General features: G+C 42.7%; 1 protein-coding gene across 1 annotated transcript in view; it reads right to left on the bottom strand.

Moving 5' to 3' along the window:
* PLCB4 (phospholipase C beta 4) overlaps positions 1–19,765 on the bottom strand; it is a gene marked incomplete in the record, with an annotated part of 314,962 nt that overhangs the window by 93,074 nt on the left and 202,123 nt on the right. The window contains 6 exon segments of the mRNA XM_034764107.1: positions 944–1,052; positions 9,841–9,898; positions 10,522–10,622; positions 11,189–11,270; positions 18,246–18,299; positions 19,283–19,362. Coding sequence (XP_034619998.1) covers positions 944–1,052; positions 9,841–9,898; positions 10,522–10,622; positions 11,189–11,270; positions 18,246–18,299; positions 19,283–19,362 — 484 coding nt within the window.

The following is a 19,765-nucleotide window of genomic DNA, read 5'->3' as shown; positions in this document are numbered from 1 at the left end:
CAGTGTAGAAGCTTATGCCGACATCAGCTTCTAGAGACAGTTTCTTGTCTGCAAAATACCTATCTTCATAAACTACTGGTTTGCTTTAACTCCTGCCCACCCAAAACATGGGTGCATCTCTTTCTGAACAAGGACAAACAATGTTCATGATACCTTGTACATTATGGGAAAACACTTGAAATATGCTGGCATCTAGACAGTAGATCCGTGACTGCATTAAACATGTGACCAATATGATTAGATTAAAAAGAAAAGGAGGTAAGTAGTAAGGGAGTTTCTGGTACATACGGAGAGGAAAACAAAATAAGCTATAGAGTTGGAGCCTTCAAAATTCCAATCCATGACTGCAAGAAGAGAGAACAATGGATCCTGGAGTGTCCTATAGCTCATTTTAAAAAAAGAAATACCGTGCTATTGAGAGGAGATATCTCCCATCTGATAGCCAGTGTATTGGCCTTCCCCTTTTTTACTGGAGTGCTCTGAGAAGTTATGGAGAGACCATCACCTCACAGGTTCAATTTTAGCAAAAAAAGCATAAGCAATCTGTTAACAGATAGTGTGATGCAAGGACAGCAGAGTAAATTAGGAGCAACATATACAGGATGAAATCCTTACCCCTCATTCAGCTGCTTTACTCCTGGTAAAAGGACCAGAGTGGTGTCAAGGCCTGTTTCCTGTGCTGCAGGAACCAAGGAAGACAGCCACTGGCACCTCACAATCCCTTGTGTAGGGAGCATGCCTAGGTCAGGAGGAGTACATCAGGGGCGGAGGTGCAGCTGGCGGTACTGGAGAGATTCTGGGCAAAACTGAGGCTTAGAGTAGACCGAGTAGGCTGCTGCAACTTAGACAAGCCCCAGTCTCATTGGGACTAGGCTCTTAAGTCACTTAGGTGCTTTTTAAAATTTAAAGTGTCTAAAGAAATGTGGTATTAATTTTTGTTTACCTTTATTCTTCAAATCTTCATCTGGCTCATATGTCTCAATTATCTGCATTGCTCTTTTTGAATCATAGAATGGGAATAAAATTTCATTCAGACGAGGATCTCGTTGATGCTAAGGTTAGAAAATAACATAATTTAGCAAGACCACTTACTGCAAGGCTATTTTCCAAGAACTTTTCATTACTGCAGACGAGAAAGAACGAGCTGGACAATTTTTTAAAACTAGAATTTACAGCATATCCCAATTGTAACTTCAGCATTATATAAATTTAAATCTAGTTATCTATGAAAACAACAGGCTGTTTGCTCAGGAAAATACTCCAGTGCAATCATTTAACGTGTATTATTGCTATTTACTCATTACAATAACATAACGCATCTGGCGTATGTGCCAATAAAATTTTGACAATTAACAGCAGATCCTTTAATAACTTGGTAAATCCTCTTCCTTCTTCAGAAATCTTTTATGTAGGTTATGCAAACTGACGGGCCTGACTGACGGTAACATAATTATCCCTTCATAAAACTGGCGTCTTCATCAATACGGATGACTAAAATAAACATTAAAAAAATAAAAAGTTGCTACAAATATTCGATGCAAAACCTGCATTTAGAAATATGTTAACTAGTGTCAATTATTTCTGTGAATCGTATAAATACTGGGGCATTCAACTTTCTGAAATATCAACTTAGGATCATAGAGGACATATGTAAAGCATTAAAAAACATCTTCACAGTATCATCCCAAAATGTATAGCAATTAATGATGTAGGGATTTCATAATATCATACACAAATATTGTTTGGACTATATTTAGGCATTCTACGTATCAGTGACTTCCAATAAATCTCTAAAGGCCAGATTCATGACACATTCGCTTTGGAGTGTGCAATGCGATTTTCACTTTTATTCACACTGGATTAGAGCTGCACACTGTGTGCCTGATTCTCCATTAAAAACATAATTCAACTGAATAGTGGCATGTAAGCAGATGCAAAAGCAAAACAAAAACAAAGATGACCATGGAAACACTCTTTTACCCAGGTAGGTGCAGTTTTGAAGCTGTAATTTACATTCATAAATGTAACATAGGCCACCCCCATATTGCTGACCAATAATTTAGGAATGGACAGTGTGGAATGTCTATGACCTAAGGCACTATAAGCATTTGCTGTAATTCCTTACATACAAATATTTTGGTATCTGTTCAATATCAAGCCATGTCCAATCAAAAATAAGCAACCTGATCTCTTCTTTGCAACCAACACATTGGCATGTGTGGTTGGGTAATTCGAAGAAATTACAACTAATGCCAATTTAATCATGCAGTTAATGAAGCATCCTTTTATTAATGCTATTGACAGTCGACAGCATCTGAAGTATAGCAGTTAAATTCACTATACGTTGGCTATCTGGATATCTAAGTAAATCTCAGATGAAATATGAAATGTAAGCAGCTGAATGCAGGACACACCTTGCTAAGCATCTCTCAGGAGCACAACACTAGCATGCAACTGTACGGCCGACCACATGTAATCACACGTGACAAGCTTTGCACCATTAGTGAAAATGCATCATTTGAAACAACTGAAAGAAAGAGGAGGGGAGGCTCTTATTAAAGAAGAGTGCTCTTCCCCACTTCACTCTTCCACGGATAATCGTAAATAGAACAGAGGTGACACAGGGGAAGAAAATAGATGGGAGAAGGCAAACACCGCTTCTTAGCAATCACAGCCAAAAAATTATTGCAGGGAACTAACAGTAATATTTGTATTGTTGTCATCATGATCACTGCTCAGTATCTTTTTTTTTTTCCATTTGGAAAGTTTAGTTAATTAAAAACAATTCTGGTAATACTTGATGTTATTAAAAAAATGTCAAGCAGGATCCCCTGCATAAATGTTTTATGCTAGTGAGTTTGTTGGCACAGGGAATTTATAATGCAAAACAACATAGCTGACCAATATGAAAAGCATAAAGCTCCCAGGACTAATCACATATGTCCAGCAAAGCTGCTGTTGCTTGTTCTAGTTACCATATTAGACAGTATCCATACCTTTCTACTACACGTTCCTTAACAAAAGGAGGGTAAATCATTTGGGGGGAGGAGGCTAGAGGGGGCCTGTTTACTTTGGAAAGAGAAAGAGGGAAGAAACAGATGCTCTTCAAATATGGCCACCCAGCCATTTACCTCCTAGCCAGATAAATACTTGCTGATATGTGAAACAACTCATGACTTGCTAGAAGCCAGCTTTATTATTGGGATTTATGAGGTCCAGCAGAAATAATGGCCTCTTTCCACCAAAAACAGAAAGGGGAAAACTTACTAAACAAGAAGGATCCAATCTCCCATTTCATCTTATCTCTTTGCTCAGCAGAAAGCAGGAGTCCAGGCCAGCCTGTACTGAATTACTACTTTTGATAATTACACACGTAGGCCAAAGCTAAGATCTGTGGCTGCGAATAAATGGCGGAAGGAAATCTCAGTAGCTTTAGGTCTATTTCGTTTTTCTATTATTTTTCCTTTTCTTTAGATTTAATTTAAAAAAAAAAAGAACACACGCACAGAAGTGCCTGACAATAATTAGACTTATAGAAACAACCCACCAGCATTAATAATGATACATAATTAAATTAACTGTCAGCCTGCAGCATTAAACAGTCAAAATGAAGCTAACAATTTACCTAAGCCAACAGACAATTAAAAAAAAAAATGGAAAAACTCCAGAAAAGCCTCACTCCCAAATCAGACCTACCCAGGGACATACCCTCATCCTTCCCTAAAAATCCTATCAAACAAATTGCTTTTGCAACCTACAACATGCCTGGTAGGTCATCAAATTCAGGCTATTTTGGAACAAAGTGGAAACAAGTTCAGAAGTCCCACGGCCCTCATTAAGAATGCCCTGCCAGCAACCACCGCTTTTTTCTAATGATAATAAACTTTTATTGTTTTCAGTATTGTTGTAGCCATGTTTGTCCCAGGATATGGGACGGAAAAGGTGGGTGAGATAATAAATATTTTTTATTGGACCAACTTCTGCTGGTGAAAGAGACCAACTTTTGAATTACACAGAGCTCTTCTTCAGTTTGGGGAAAGATACTAAGGGCTTGGCTACACTTGCGAGTTAGAGCGCATTAAAGCAGCCCTTGGCGCCCTAGCTCACTACCCATCCACACTGGCAAGGCACATAGAGCTCCCTGATTCCAGGGCTAGAGCACTCCTGGTACTCCACCTCGGCGAGAAGATTAATGCCTGGTGCACCTTGGCTGAAACGCCCGGGCGTCAGTGTGAACAAGGTGTTGCATTACTGCGCTCTGATCAGCCTCCGGAAACGTCCCATAATCCCCTTAAGTCAAGTGGCCACTCTTGTCATTGTTTTGGAATCACTGCAGGAATGCGGATATGCCCTTTGAAAGCTCCGTTTGACAGCCGGCTGCTTATCTGCTCCGAGACAAAGCAACCATTACTGTGGAATGCTGTGTGTGAGAGAGAGGCGGGGAGGGGGGGGGGGAGGGAAGAGGGGGTCTGCTGCTGTCTGAACTTACAAGACAGCATGATGACATGCTCTCAGCGCCCCCAAAACCACTCTCTCTCCCCCCACATACACAAAACACACTCCCTGTCACACTCCACCCCACCCACCTGCACGCTGGGATAGCTACCACAATGCACTGCTCTCTGTGGCCATTGCAAGAGCTGCTTATGTGGCCACGCCAGTGCGCTGGCAGCTGTCAGTGTGGACAGATGGCAGCACTTTCCCTACTGAGCTCTACAAAGGCTGGTTTAACTCAAAGCGCTCTACATCTGCAAGTGTAGCCATGCCCTGAGTGTCACAATGAAGTACAAGGTGGAAGAGACTGTTAAGCGCAGGAGTTAACATGTTGCAAAGGACCATTCAAAATGAAGTGGGCCATTAACACTCTGCAACCACAGAACAAAGGAGAGTTAGGGCACATCTACACACACAGTGCTGCACCCACAGAGTTGTCATTGGGCCATATGATGCACTGGATGACGGACATCACATGTTGTGATAGGCATATGTATGACTCATGGATTTTAAAAGATGTGTTGTGAGGGGTCTTGATCATTGTAGCATGTAGGGTTACCATACTGCCGTCCTGGAAAAGAGGACACTACAAGGGGCCCCGGCCCCACCCCAACTCCGCCCCTTCCCCGCCCCTGGCGCTGCCCCTTCCCCAAAGTTCCACCCTGACTCCACCCCCTCCCCTAAACGCTCCGCCCCCCTGCTCCTCTCCCTCCCCTGCTTCTGGCGAATCAAATGTTCGGAGAATGGAGTGGTCTCTAGTAGTCAAAGACCCTTCTTCCCCGTCCCTTCCAGTCTATGTCTATCCTATTGCTGTCTAACCCGCCCCAGCTCCTCATCTGATTTCAACTGCCCCCCACTACCGCTCTGGATTCCTTGTCCCAGTTGCCTGGTCTTGTCTCACTCTCCTCTCTCCCCGCCCCCATCCCTCAGATGGGATGTTCGTTTCAGATTGGCAAAATTATAAGGCTTCCCAACATTTCAACACTTCCCATTCTAAATTTTCGGTTGCTTAACTATAGGCTACTTCTGCCTACAACAAAGCATATTCAGAACTTCTGATTAAAGGGATTATAAGTGTAGCAACCTCCATCATAGCTAGTCACCAAAGATTGAACCCGAGCCATCCAGACTTAAAAGCATGAGCTTCTACTACTTGAGATCAAGATATAACTCCCTTAGCTGGTAGCTATACAGTTATCCTCTAAAAATCCACCAGAGGAGGGCACAAAACACATGTTGGACAGTGAATTACAAAAGTGCCAAATATTATTATTAGACCTGCAATACTTTTCACAATGAACATCAGCGGGGGATAAACTGGGAGTTTAAGAATATTTGGAAAACAATTTTAGAATAACATTCAGTGCTGTGGTTTAAAAGAAAAAAACCCTGTTAAAACTCATAACTTAGCAGCATTCAGTGTTTGGAAAAAAAACAACAACTTCTAGGAGGGATACAAGTTAAGAATGTTGAAACAGGAAGATGTTATGCTTAGTTACCACTTGGGCAAGGCGGCGTGCTATGTAATACTTGCAAGATTTCACTGTAATGTTTTACAATATATAGCAGCGCAATGCTGATTCCATTGATATTGTTGAGCAATTCAGGCTGATTTTATTTCAGCTCACATTTAATAGTTTTGAATACAAGATCACAATTTTCAGCTCAGTTGGTCTGAACATGCAGAGCTTTAAAACTGCTATGCTCTAAACTGTATATTAACTCCAATTTTAGAAACCTGCATGTCAGAGAACTGTGTGCCACTACTACTAGACAGTGGCACAAGGCAATTCAGTGTGAATCACAGAAATGTAGGACTGGAAGGGACATCAATAGGTCATCTAGTCAAACCCCTGCACTGAGGCAGGACTGAGTAATAACAACTAGACCATCCTTGACAGGTGTTTGTCTGATCTCTTAAAAAACTGCAATGACTGCTATTCCATAACCTCTCTAGGTAATTTGTCCAGTGCTTAACCTTTACAGTTAGGAAGTTTTTCCTAATGTCTAACCTAAATCTCCCTTGCTACAATTTAAGCCCATTGCTTCTTTTTCCTGCATGTCCTGCGTGGGACGGGGGTGGGTCCAAGCAGTGGGATTGGGGGGAGGGAGGTCGAGGGAGTCGGTGGGTGTGTGGGGATGGATCGGGGGAAACAGGGTGAAGGAACTGAGGGGGACAGGACTGGGACTGGGGGGGCTGAGGGGAGCATGAATGAGACAGGGTAGAGAGAGCTGTGTAGAGTGGGGTGGGGCGGGGCGAGGGAGACAATGGGGCTGGGCTGGGGAGGGTCGGGGGGTTGGAGAGAGGGACAGGGTCTGGAGGGGATGAGACAGAGGGGAGCAGGACTGGAATGGGGGGAAGTTGAGGGGGTGGGACAGCAGGGGGAGTGATGGGGTGGGATGACGGGGGAGGCTGAAGAAGAGATTTGGGGTAGGGCAAGGCTGAGGGCAGTGGGTTGGGGGAGCAGGGGGACTGTGGGGGAGGCTGTTGGAATGGGGGCAGGGACTGAGGGCAGTGGATTGAGGGTGGAGGGTACAGGGGGGACACTGCGGGGGAGGCTGAGGGAACAGGGTCAGGGTGGGAGCTGAAGGCAGTGGGTCGGGTGAGATGAGAGGGGAGGGACTGTGGGGGAGGCAGAGGGAATAGGGTCGGGGGGCTGAGGGCAGTGGGTCTGAGGGGAGCCCCCCCAGAGGGACCTGCCACAGGGCCAGGTGAGCCCAGCAGTGCTTACTTGGAGCGGCTCCCAGGAAGCATCCAGCAGGCAGGTCCCTCCCAGTCCCTCTGGCTCCTTCCTACGGTTGAGTTGGGTCGAGGGGAGGGGGGCAGGGGCGGGGGTGTGTGTCTCTCTGCCCGAGTCTACAGGCCCCGCCCCGCTGCAGCACGCAGGGGAGCGAGATCTCCTCGCTGCCTCTCTGTGTGCTGCGCTCTGCAGGCTCCTGTCAGCCGGGTGAGGGGCCCCGTGGGCTGACACCGCCACGCCGGGAGCTCTCAGCTGCGCGTTGCCCCAGGGCCCAGGGAGGAAAGGTGAGTGGCGCCGGCTTGCCGCGGTTCCCCCAGCGCGGCTGCCCTGTCAGCCGCTTTTGGGTCTTTAAATAGCCGTCCGGGGGGAAATCCCGGACATTTTTAGCTTTTTACAGATTCCTGTTGTTCTGGCAGGGTCTGGTGCCACTGAGGTGGTATGTCGTGGTTTGTGCAGACCTTTGCGTCTGATGATGAGCTTGGTGAGGTTGAGAGGGCTGTTTGAAGGCCAGGAAGAAAAGGGCAGAGTGAGGGCGTGGCCTCAAGGGAGGGATGGGGATGGAGCGGGCGTGGAGCACCCCCAGGGAAAAATAAAAGTCAGTGCCTATGCCGGAAAGATTGCTTTCAGGATGTGGTCCCCATCAAATATGGGTGAAATGAGACAATCACTACATTGTTGAATGAACTCATGCAGAAAAATGATCAAAGACCAAACCACTCTATCCACCGTGAAACAATCACTCCATATCTGGCCTCCCAGCTCTCATCTTCAAAAGAAACCTGCACAACCCTTTAATGTCTCTTTCAACAATCTGTAACCTTGGTTCTATGACTGCAGAGTTGTTAATGGCCCACTTCATTTTGAGTGGTCCCTTTAAACATGTTGTTAATTCTTATGCTTAACAACCTTGTATTTATCTGTGACACTCTGAGTACCTTTCCCAGATCTAAAGAAGAGCTCTGTGAAAGCTTGTCTCTTTCAGCCACAGAAGTTGGTCCAATAAACAGTATTACCTCACCCATCTTGTCTCTCTCAATAAGCTTTTGTTTCCAGCTCCAGCACCTCTGCTGACTACAGAGAGTGCTGGCCATATGTGAAGAGGGAGAGAGAGGATGTCTTAGGTAAGTAGGTTCCAGGCCACTTAAGGCCTTACACATCACGACCAACACATTAAACTCTGCACGGGCGATGACTACACTAGAGATCCGCTCTAAGCTGAAGGGAGAGAGCTCTCCCGTCGACTTAATTAATCCACCCCCAACAAGCAGCGATAGCTATGTTGGCGGGAGAAACTCTCCCACCGACATAGTGCTGTCCACACTGGTGTTTAGGTCTGTGTAATTTATGTCACTCAGGGGTGTGGATTATTCACACATCATACCAATCACTGCCTAGTTCCTACAAGCACCTACACATATGCTTAGCTTTGTGACCATGGATTTCAAAGGAACTACTCACAGTAGTCAGATGAAGCACGTACGGAATTGTTTGCAAGGTAGGGGCACATTTGGGGCAGCCACTGAAGTGTGGTTTACTCCACGTGCCTAGTCCATTGGACAGTGATAAAACTTAATCTCATCACTAATTTTCTTCTACTTCTTTAAAAAAAAACCTTTTGTGTTTGGTTCACTTTTGGTGATCAATAAGGCATATGCTGCTTTTTGAACACGGAGCAAAAGGGCCCTCCTTTTAGATAACGGTATTAACTTGATGCATGCTTAAATCTCTGCATAGAGAAATGAGAAAATAGCAATTTGTTGTTGCTGTTGTTTTTTAAGTTTGTACTTGGATAACTCATCAGTTCCCTCAAAGACCCTATAGAGAAGGAATACAATTCTGCAGTTCATTGGGAAAAAAAGAGTTTAGTGGTACAAAAGCTGGGGAATTACTTGGTGTTCACAATACTTCATTTGTTTTAAGTAAATTCTGTCAGATTCACTGAAGTGGTGTGTAGCTCTGTGAATCATACTCCCACTCATCTTAATATGCTTTAGAAACAGAAGAAAATCACACACTTTAATAAGGTACTTTTTCAGATACTAGACTGAAGGAAACACTGCAGACTCTTGCTAATAAATGAGCATTTTAGAAATACTGCTGCCAATATATTTCCTTCTATCCTACATATTTTTAATATTTTCAGAATCACATACAACTCATTAAAATATCCTTATGATCCATAGATTTGTAATAAACAGAAAAGATTTTGATAGTGGAGAATCAAACTACTACATATAAAAGCCCACTTCATATTTCTGTTATTCAATACAGCAATCAAATGCCTACAAGTAAAATAATTGCTTATAACAAAACACTGAGTATAGTTTAGTTGAAATTACATTGTATATAACAGTATAAAACATACACAACAATAGCTTCACACCACAGCAAGTAATCAACAGAAGCAATCCGCAAAGCCAACATAGAGAAAGCACAAGAACATATAAAGTTGGAGCTGATTTTTGCACCTGGATATCGCCATAATGAAAAGATCAGCAGATCAAAAGCACAGCAAATGATGGCATGATACATGCAATGAGAAGACTGGAAGAAGCAAGCCACTGCAGACAGACTTGTATGGTAGTTAATGTATGAAAAAGCTTACTTCATTTAGAAAGCTCACTAATTGGTCTACCGTTAAATAATCAGTTTTGTCTCCATTGCTGAAAAGAAATTTATTAGAAAAAGTAAGTTTTCATGTACGATGCTACAGTAGGTATGATTTACATGTTGACATTGTTGATACTTTCTAAACCTTGCAGTTTCCTAACACTGAAGTAGCTGTGTATTCTCAAAATGAACAGACACTGTCAAGGCAAACAAACAGTCTATGCTTGCTACAGTATAATACCCTCTCTTCTCAGTATGATTTAACAAATGTTAATTTAGCAAACAACATGTAAGTCCTCCGTTTGAGAAGAATCTGATTGAACAAACTTTTAGACTTCTTGCTTAATCTAGTTAGTTCACATACTGTGTTAATAACCTAAAGGAGCAGGTTAAAACTGTAGGTAGTTAGTAAAGCCAATGCAAAAAAAAGTTCCAGGTGCTTCTTTTAACTCATGTAAAAGTTGCTCTAAAACACAGAGTTAACTTTTACATTAATAATTTTGGGGGAAAGGCAAGAAAATGTAGATGTGACTTGGTTTGCAAATACCATACATGGTATTAGGAGTCAAGGTTGGGACTTCTTTATCATGTTCAGTGTTGTACCGGTTAATACTAGAAATAGACTAAAATGACAGTAAAACAATTTAAAATTAGTTTAATATTTAATTTAACTTACATCTTCCTAAAGAGTTCCTCTATGTCCGTACGAGGACATATCTTTTGGGTTAGTTCATAAAATTTCTCATAAGTAAAAGCGGGAGGCTCAATTTCATCATTCTGAAAAAAACAAAACAAATGTTGATTTAGCAAAAGCCAGTTTATTTATTCTTTATTCTATCAACATGTCTGAGTATTAGAAAAGTATTAGTAACCTGTGCCTAATGCACATGACTTTATTTATATTTTCTGAGAAGAGCTCTCAATTTTTTCCTTACCCCAAATCTGTTTAGTGCACTTTTATTCTGACTACATGGTAACATTAAGTCTGTGAATGATAAAATAAATAATAATAATAATATGTAAAAAAGTAAATACAGAACAAAGACATAGTCTTTATTTTGCCTGTTGAAGTTAAAAAAAAAATCATTCAAGGTACCATATGAATGTTTGAATATAAATATTCAACACACTGGGACATCAGAAAAAAGCCCTAACCAACTTTGGTACCATTTAGTATAAACCTCATTAGTAAATATTCCTGTTTAACTGAAGCGATGACAAAGCTGTCTGAGAACATACGGCATGTTTTTACACAAGACACGAATGACTTAAAATATAACGATATAATCTGTCATTTCTGTGATTTCTTTATATAAAAAAAAGTTATTTTAATTGGCAAATACCTTTCCACTGGGAAGACCGAGTTCCTTAAGTGCCTGAAAGATCACCTTTTCTGTTTTACCTGATGCAAAGGTTCTGGTAATACTAAGAAAAAGGAGAAAAAAAATTAGTCACTTTTTAAATAATCAGTTTCAGTCTCTTACTCCTTTTCTCCTCCAACATTTCCCCCTTTTTTCCCCAAACGATTTATGCAAGTACCTCTAGAGACAGTCGTGCACCAAGCACCGTTGTAATAATGCTGTAAGCTTCCACAGAGAAGAAATACTCCGCCTGCTCTCTGTGTAAGCGAACTACTAAAAGATTTAGGAAAACAGCGATCTGCCCAAAGAACTAAGAGGTTTGTGCAACACGTTATTCCGCTGGCAGTTTTCAACAGGATACATAGACAACTTACTGCGTCAACAAAAAAAGCAGCAGGATCTACAAACAAGGTAGGTATTAGCAAACTCAACTCTAGGCTTTGCTGTTTCCTCTGTGTTCACAGTGGTGACTCCCACCCTTCTGCACTATTAATCTGTCCATTTTAAGGCAGCCATCCCACAGGGAAATCCTGATCTATTCCCATTCCTCTGCTTCCTTCCTCCTCTCTTTTGAAGCTATTTCTCCCCATGAGAAACTCTCCAAATTCGGATTCCTCATATTTTCCACCCAGGCCATCTTCCACACACACAGAATTTTGTTACTCTTTCCTTGCTGTTCCTTCTTCCCTTGAAAGAGTTTCTAATCCGCTTCAAACAAGGCTATTCCTCCTCCAGACAGATCACATACAACCATTTTTGCTTCCTTCTCACTTCCACTGAGACTCAAACTCCTGGACCAATTTGGTTTCTTTGTATAAAAGATGGATTTATCTCATCATCCATTAGATTCATTTTTACTTGGAACAAAATAGATCCAAGTCTATGATGTGTGATGTGATTAATGTGAAGACTTTTGTTTTATTTCGGTTTCCACCAGAGATGAGCTTCAAAAAAGTCAGATCAGAGACAGCCTTCCCACTCTCTAAAGGGCTGAGCCAAAATCATGGGACCAACGACTCCCCAGCTTTGGTGTCAAGATCTGGAGACAATATTGTGGCTTAGGGCCACGTTCATAATCCTAACACGAGCATTACATCACAACACCAATCTGACTAAAATATGCTGCCTTCTATATCACCAAGTGAATTTTCCAAGACTTCTTATTAATATCATAGATACTAAGTAAATACACAAAGTGAAATACACTGTTGCCATTATTATATATTCCCATAGCAATCAAGAATTGTTTTGTTCTCCAAAACACTTAAAACCACTTGCATAATATTTTCCCACCAATAAAATGAAGATCATCAAGCCAAAGATATAAATGATAAATTAATATTTTTGGCCAAGATGTTTTTTAAAAACAGGTGCTTAAAGTTAGACTCCCACGTCCATATTTAGGGACATAAATAAGTAGCCTGATTTTCTTAGTTGTTGAGCAGCCAGCAGCTCCCATCGAAACAGGGGCTGGAGTACCTAAAGTTAGACTCCTATTTTAAAAAAATCTCAGATGTTATCTAACCCCTTCTAACTTTCAGTGACATTTCACTCTACGATGTGCAGGATTGCTAGCTGCAAGATTTATCATCTAACTCTAGTCCAGTAAAAATCGGACATCTATTCCACTAAAGTGCCCAGTAATTGATGTTTTGTATCAAACATCTGTTAACATTAGGATAAACAATTAATCAAAACCGGTGAGCCAAAATTCCATAGCTCTATTTTAGATGCCAAATTATCCGTTATTTCATCAAAGACGACAGCAAACATGGTAGTAATTATTTCTGAGTGCAGCAGCCTAGAAAAGGATCACATGAATCACAAATCCTGCATGACAATTTCATTTAGCAGGAAATATTGTACATAAAACTACCGCTTCCAGTCAAAAGAGACTTGATCATAGCAAATTTGCATTCTTCTTTCCTATGCCTAGAAACAGAATTGGATTAATGCTGAAGCAGGAAAGATTACTACATGACATCCTACAAAAGTTTCATTGTCAAGTGTCAATGTACTTTTCACCATTCATTTTTTTTTTTAAATGTGTACTGGAAACCGGATTCAAGATTAGTAGTAGTTCATTCCACTACAATTGTTCAAGATGGGTGAAATGGTTCAGATACAAAAAGAACTGAAACAAACCTTCACCCCCACAAAATAATCAAAACACAGACTGTTCAAAATAGTTTTTGTTTTAGGGCTTGTCTACACTATTGCACGGGGTCGATCTAAGATACGCTACTTCAGCTACATGAATAGCGTAGCTGAAGTCGACGTACTTAGATCTACTTACCACGGTGTCTTCAGTGCGGTAAATTGACCGCTGACGCTCTCCTGTCGACGCCGCTTGTGCTTCTCATTCTGGTGGAGTATCAGAGTCGACGGGAGAGCGCTCAGTGGTCGATTTATTGCGTCTATACTAGACGTGCTAAATCGACCCCTGCTGGATCGATCTCTGTGTGCCGATCTGGCGGGTAGTGTAGACAAGCCCTTAGTTTTGGCACCTCTGCATTTCCTAGTTTTTCTGGAACTGGAAGGATAACTGCCTAGATACTATGGGAAAGTCTTGTGGTACAATGATTGCCAAAAGTTACCAAATCCTGGTATCTGGGGCTATGTCTATACTACAGAGCCTATGTTGGCAGAACTAAACTGGAATAGCCCTCTAGTGCCAATGCAGCTTACTCTGACAGAAGGAGTTTTTCTGCCTATGTAAGAACAACCCCTGTCTCTGCCCGCTCTCATGCTGTGGAGTCTGTTGACATAGCTATGCTGGCGAAGGGGTGTAAGTTTTAAGTATAGACCAAGCCTGAGATTTCTCCTCTTTCCTTAAGAGTGGTTTTTGCACAAAGTTGTACCAAGTTAACTAAAAGTATAATTTTTAACGGATTTAGTTAAAATGGTGCACAGTACCGTGTGGAAAGACAGCAGATTTAATCCTAGTTTATATTTATTTAGATTGCGTCGGTGAATTTATGGTACAAGCTAAACTAATATACCCAGTTTTAAACCCATATAAATGTTTCCACCGGGGGGGAGGGGGTTTGCACTGGTTAAACTAAAATCAGTTTTTAAACAGCCTTCAGTTAAACTGGTGCAACGAGTGTGTGCAGACAAGAGCTTAGGATACATAACGACAGTAGCAGTGTGGGATCTACTGACTTTTTACAATGACCACTGCATTTTCGACCAGGCTATACCATACTTCATGAAAAACACTCACTTCTTATAAGGTTTGCACATGAAGTTCCAGATTAAAACTGCAAAGATACATTTAATAAAGCAAGTAAAGTAAACACTGAACGCCTCTGAGATTTGTCCGCCACCAATTGTTATGTGTGCTCCCTCCCCAACCTACTGACAGAAACACAAGCTATGCTTATAACCCAAACAGGCTATGTTAAAATCTCCCCAAAAAATCCCACGAAGGAACAGAGTTTTTGTTGGCCTGCACCTTGCGTAGTCAATTACACCAAGGGAAAGTCAGGGCAAACTGTTACGAGTTGGTAGCATTTATGCCACTTTGCACTGTTGTAAATGACTGCACAAGGTGCAGGACTAGGAAGAATCGGGACTATAGAGTTCCACTTTCCCAAGGCTTGGCATTCGCCCAGGTCTTTTGCTGGTTGGAGTGGGGTCTATGTTAAAGTTCAAAGAAACACAAAGATTTCTCATTTCCCAGAGAAGACTTTTCCCTCAGGCTTTCCTTAGGCTTCAATATCAAAATGAAATCAAACTGACAGACAGAGTTTATTTTCCTGTCTCATGTTCTTAGTCCCCACCAGCTCTGACGTGGAGACTTGCCCTCCTGAGGGAATGAAAATCCCATATGTATCCCCACAGCTGCCAAGTCTTGTGCAACTCTAGCTCACATATTTGCTCCTCTGGGTGACCCTGAGCAGTTGGACAGGTATTGGAGAAGATGGAAGTCGATCCCTCTCACCCACGGATGTGGAATGGAGGAGGCAGGGTTGACTGGGTAGCCTGGAGAAGTCAGCCAGTATAAAGATATAGGAGGAAAGCAGGGTGTAGCTATGCGGGATGGAGTCTAAGGGGTTGTTTAGGAAAAGTAGAAGGAATGGGAGTGCCTGAGGAAGCCGGGGGGGAGGAGTTATCGGGGAGAGGAGAGCCTGGAGCACTGGGGAGATGCTGGGATGGGGCAAAGCCTGGAGATGTGAGAGGGACTTCTGGGAGCAGAGAAAGGACTGGAGTCTGATAGTTGCTGGGGGCAGGGTGAGTCCTGGACTTATTACCTCCCTGGCCTGCCTCCTTTCACTTCCTGTCATCATTTATGTCCTATTCCCCTCAAGCCTGGTCCCGACCTTGTGCCCCGTGCTTGTCCCCCTTTTCTGTCCCCACTCCCTTTCTGACCTGCCCTATGCCAAAAGTCCCTTGTGCAGTAGACGGCCTCCTACTTCTCCAGGCTGTCTGAGGACCACTGAGGGAGCACTGAGACAGAGAAGAGATAGTCTCCTCCCCGTCCTCATTGCTGCCACGTCACATCATAGCAGCCCCCAGGCTTCTGCTCAGCCCTTCCAGTTGGAGGAAAACCTTGATCAGCCCCGTCCAGCAGGACTGTAGGAATGTGCGATGAGGCTGCTCAATCATGACACCTGACAGACCAATATCTAGCTCTACGCCCTGTAGTTCTTTACTGGAACCCAGCACTACAGTTCCATCAGGCCTCAGGGGCTATAATCCCCATCGGGACCTCAGTGCCAAGGGAGGAAGGGAACATACACGTACCCTACACTTCAAAGCTCTGGTCTCAGGTGCGAGACTGGGTCAACAGCCTGGGTTTTCCTTTCCTTTAACCTTAAACTACTTCCCTGACACCCCTTCCTTTCACTCAGTGGCCATCTCCCATATTCTCCTAAGTAAGGCATGGAAAAGAGAGAGTGCTTGCACCAGAGGCTTCTCTAATGAGCCCTGAAAAAGGGCTGCCACATCCTATCAGAGGCACCTAGATGAGTGGCCTGATTTTCAGAGGTGTGGAGCACCTTCAGATCCTGTTGAAGCTATTGGATTCAAAGTTACAGTGTTCAAAAGTAGTTCAATGAAACCACACGTTCTGTTCATCCAAGAAGTCTGACATTTCACAGGATGACACTAAATTCATTACCATATATATTTCTTGGAGAGGTCCAGAACTATATTCCTTAGCTTTGAAGGCTGAGAATCTGAGCAACACGGAGTTTCCCTCTTTATAGCATGAAACAGGATTAGATCTGTCACAAGCTGCCAAATGATTTGGTGGATTTATGGAAACTAAAATCCCTTCAAGGGAGAACTGCTGGCTGAAATCCACATAGTATTCTTGAGTGCTAATGTCTGCTTTGGAACCACTACATTAGCAGTATGGCACGTGTGAAATCCGTGCACTGTATCTTCAGCCCTGTTTAGCCGTCTACAATAAATAGGGTGTGGCACATTAATTATTCCATCAAAAGGCTGGATTTATTTTTATACCTGAACTGGCCTTCGTTTGAGCAAACGTCAGGAGATTAGACTTCAATTCACTAGCATAATGTGCTAAAAACACTTTGAACACGAGCTCTTTTGGAGATCTGGTTGCCTCGGCATGGAAATTGTGTAAATCTAGGATAACAAACGACTTAGAATTGAACTGCTTTTAAGGAGAGCCATATATATGTACTGACCAGGACGACTACTTCATAAAAACCACCTATTTGAGATCCATGAATCTGATAGGAAGATTTAAGTCAGAGTGACTGGACTGGACTGCCTTCAGTGGATCTGTTTGAGATCCATGGATCTGATAGGAAGATTTAAGTCATTAGAGTGACTGGACTGGACTGCCTTCAGGGGATCTGCACATAGAAGGGAATGGATTAAGCCTTTTCAGCGTTGTTCCCCCATCTTCATTATTCTGCAGATACTCCGTCCGTGGGGGCGCTATTTAGAAGGTGCCCCAGGGAGGTTTGGTGCAAGACCGAGGGACCAGCAGGGGACTGGCCATGTGAAAGTTGATATATTAATAAACCGAAGCAGCATTCACTCCTTCAAGGTGCCCCCCAGGGCTGCGGTTATGGTTGGACCCATGTGGCCCCAGGAGAGACGGGGACAATGTAGCAGGCTCTATGGTGCTTTGCTGCTTGTCAGCTCCACAAGGCTCCAATTCCCACTCTCTTGAAAAGATGCCTGGCAGGCAACTCCATGAGGGGAACCTCACCAAGTTTTCCAGCTCCTCTTGTCCCCCCACCCCCCACAGCTAATGCTGTGGAAGTGGGCAATATGGCCCAGTATTAGCACGAGTGGTGACTTTCACATTTTTCTGTGTGGGAAGGAGAGAAGGCAAATTGTTTGATAGGATTTTGAGCACGTAAGTGTAAGAGAATGCAGTAAAACTAGACAGTAAGGGAAAGCGACATCAGATGTCTCAGCCAGACAACAACTGCTTACAGAGAAATATATTGTTTTGTTCCATAGTTGCCTTTTTAATCTTTGGCAATAAGTAAGCCAAGACCTGCTGTAGGTTGTATACTGCATGGCATAAATATTGTTCCAAAAATTCCTGCGAACACAAGAATAATTCTGGCAAAGCGGCCTCTTTCAGTTTTGCAATGAATTGTATTTTCCAATGTACCTGCTATTCTATTTGCAATGGTCTGAAACATTTGTATGCTGCTATTGACAAAGCCTTTACAACCTGCCTTCTAACTACTGAAGAACTCATCCCTGAACACTTAGGGTTAGTGCCTATAAGCTGCTACATGCCCTTAGCTCCAAGTGGATTTCCTGAGAGTTGAAAGCTCTTAACAAGTCACAGGATAGGGTTCTTAATAATCAAAAAAATCACTGATTTCATTAGGAGTTTTTCCTGTTTAAAAAGAAGGAATAGAGCAAAAATGACAATGTCTTAGTTCCCGTCTTGTTGTTTATGCATATTTTGCAATTATACAATTAATATTATACAAATATAATCAGCATGCATGTTAATATCATAAAATATGATTTAATACACAGTACACAAAATGTATTTGGTAGGTTGCTAAGCACCTCCAATTGTGCTTACCTCCTAACGGGAATTTTGCCATTTGTGTTTGTCAGAAACGCCAGCTTCATCCAGCTGAAATGTAGAAAGAAATAAAAATTTTTAAATCGGATTTATTTATTTTAGTAAAAACAGGGTTCCAGATATCCCTATTCAGGTTAATGGCGCCTGCCATCTTTGTGAAATGAACACAAAAAACAACAGCAGTTCTAATCTTCGACTCATGAATGACCTTTTTGAAACTCAAAAAGACAATAAGTCACTTCCCATCTGCCGGCCAGAGTCAGCCTGACCCTTCCGCGGGCATGCATTGTAGGGGAAGCAGTACAGAGCCCCCTGCCCGCCACAGGCTCTGCAGTGCCCAGACAGAACTGCAGTTCCTGCCTTCAGGGAGTACAGGGACTGCTTCCTTGGAATTCATAGCACCGGGCAGGCAGGAGACAAGTACCACAGCACCACTACCCTGCACAGTGGCCTGAAAAAGGGACAGGAAGTATGCTGAACCCAATAAAAGGTGAGAGAAAGCAGAGCGTGTGCTGGGAAGCTCCAGGAGGCATTCTGTCTCCTTCCTTAGTGCTCCCTGTGGAGCAGGGCAGTTCTACAATGCAGAGCTGTGCTCCAGAGGCAAAATTCATCCCAGAATAATTAGAAAATCAGTACATCCCCTGACAGACAACCTCTCCCTTGCTACATGCATGCAACTTCCAAAAACAGTATCGCCCATGGGGGTGACGTGTATGTATCAAGGGAAGAACAATAATTAAAATCACACATCTCAATAGATTAAATGTACACTTGTAAACTTCCTTACACTCTCCCAGGCAGACACCACGCTAGGGTCTTGGGAACGCTGATGTTTACAATGAAACATGAACCCTAAATGCCGTTAACACCGTGTATCTCAGGGGAGGTTGAAGTCTGAGGGAATTTTTCCTGTAGACTGTTTTGACAATTTCATTGGTTGAGCCAAGAAAAGAAAGGACAACTAAGACAGTTCATATAGGAAAATATGTGGCCAGAAAAATACACAGGAGGAAAAACGGAGGGAAGAGCCTTACTGTTTCTTGAGGCATGTCATTGGACTGACGTTGTTAGCTCTAAAGTTATGGATGATGGATCCAAGTCCTTCTCCCCATTGCTGAAAGACAAGAAAACACGCAGGCACTCAGCTATGGAAAACAAAGGGGGCTAGCAGGCCAACCTAATCACTGGGCATGCCTGTCTCAAAGGAAAAGCTTTTCTCCTTTTCACGCAAATGTACAAAAAGTAGAGAACCTGACTTATAAAACTCTCTTCCAACACTCCCTTGCAAGAGAGAGCCAGCATCCAAACTGCATATTACACATTAATATTTTATTCTTCAATAAACAAAGTCATGCCGGTTCCCATTTTTTCCCCAGCTACATAAATGCTGCATCTGTAGTGCCATTAAAACAGCTTATTGCCAGCAAAGGAAAGCTGCCCACTGATTGATTTATTAAGCTCTCTATTTATAGACTGTATAAATATAAATCTCTTTCAGCTGCTCTTGGCAATATTAG

Source organism: Trachemys scripta, chromosome 3 (assembly GCF_013100865.1).
Source record: "Trachemys scripta elegans isolate TJP31775 chromosome 3, CAS_Tse_1.0, whole genome shotgun sequence".
Lineage (NCBI taxonomy): Eukaryota > Metazoa > Chordata > Testudines > Emydidae > Trachemys > Trachemys scripta.
Note: the sequence above shows the minus strand (reverse complement) of the source record. Positions and strands in the feature narration are given on the sequence as shown.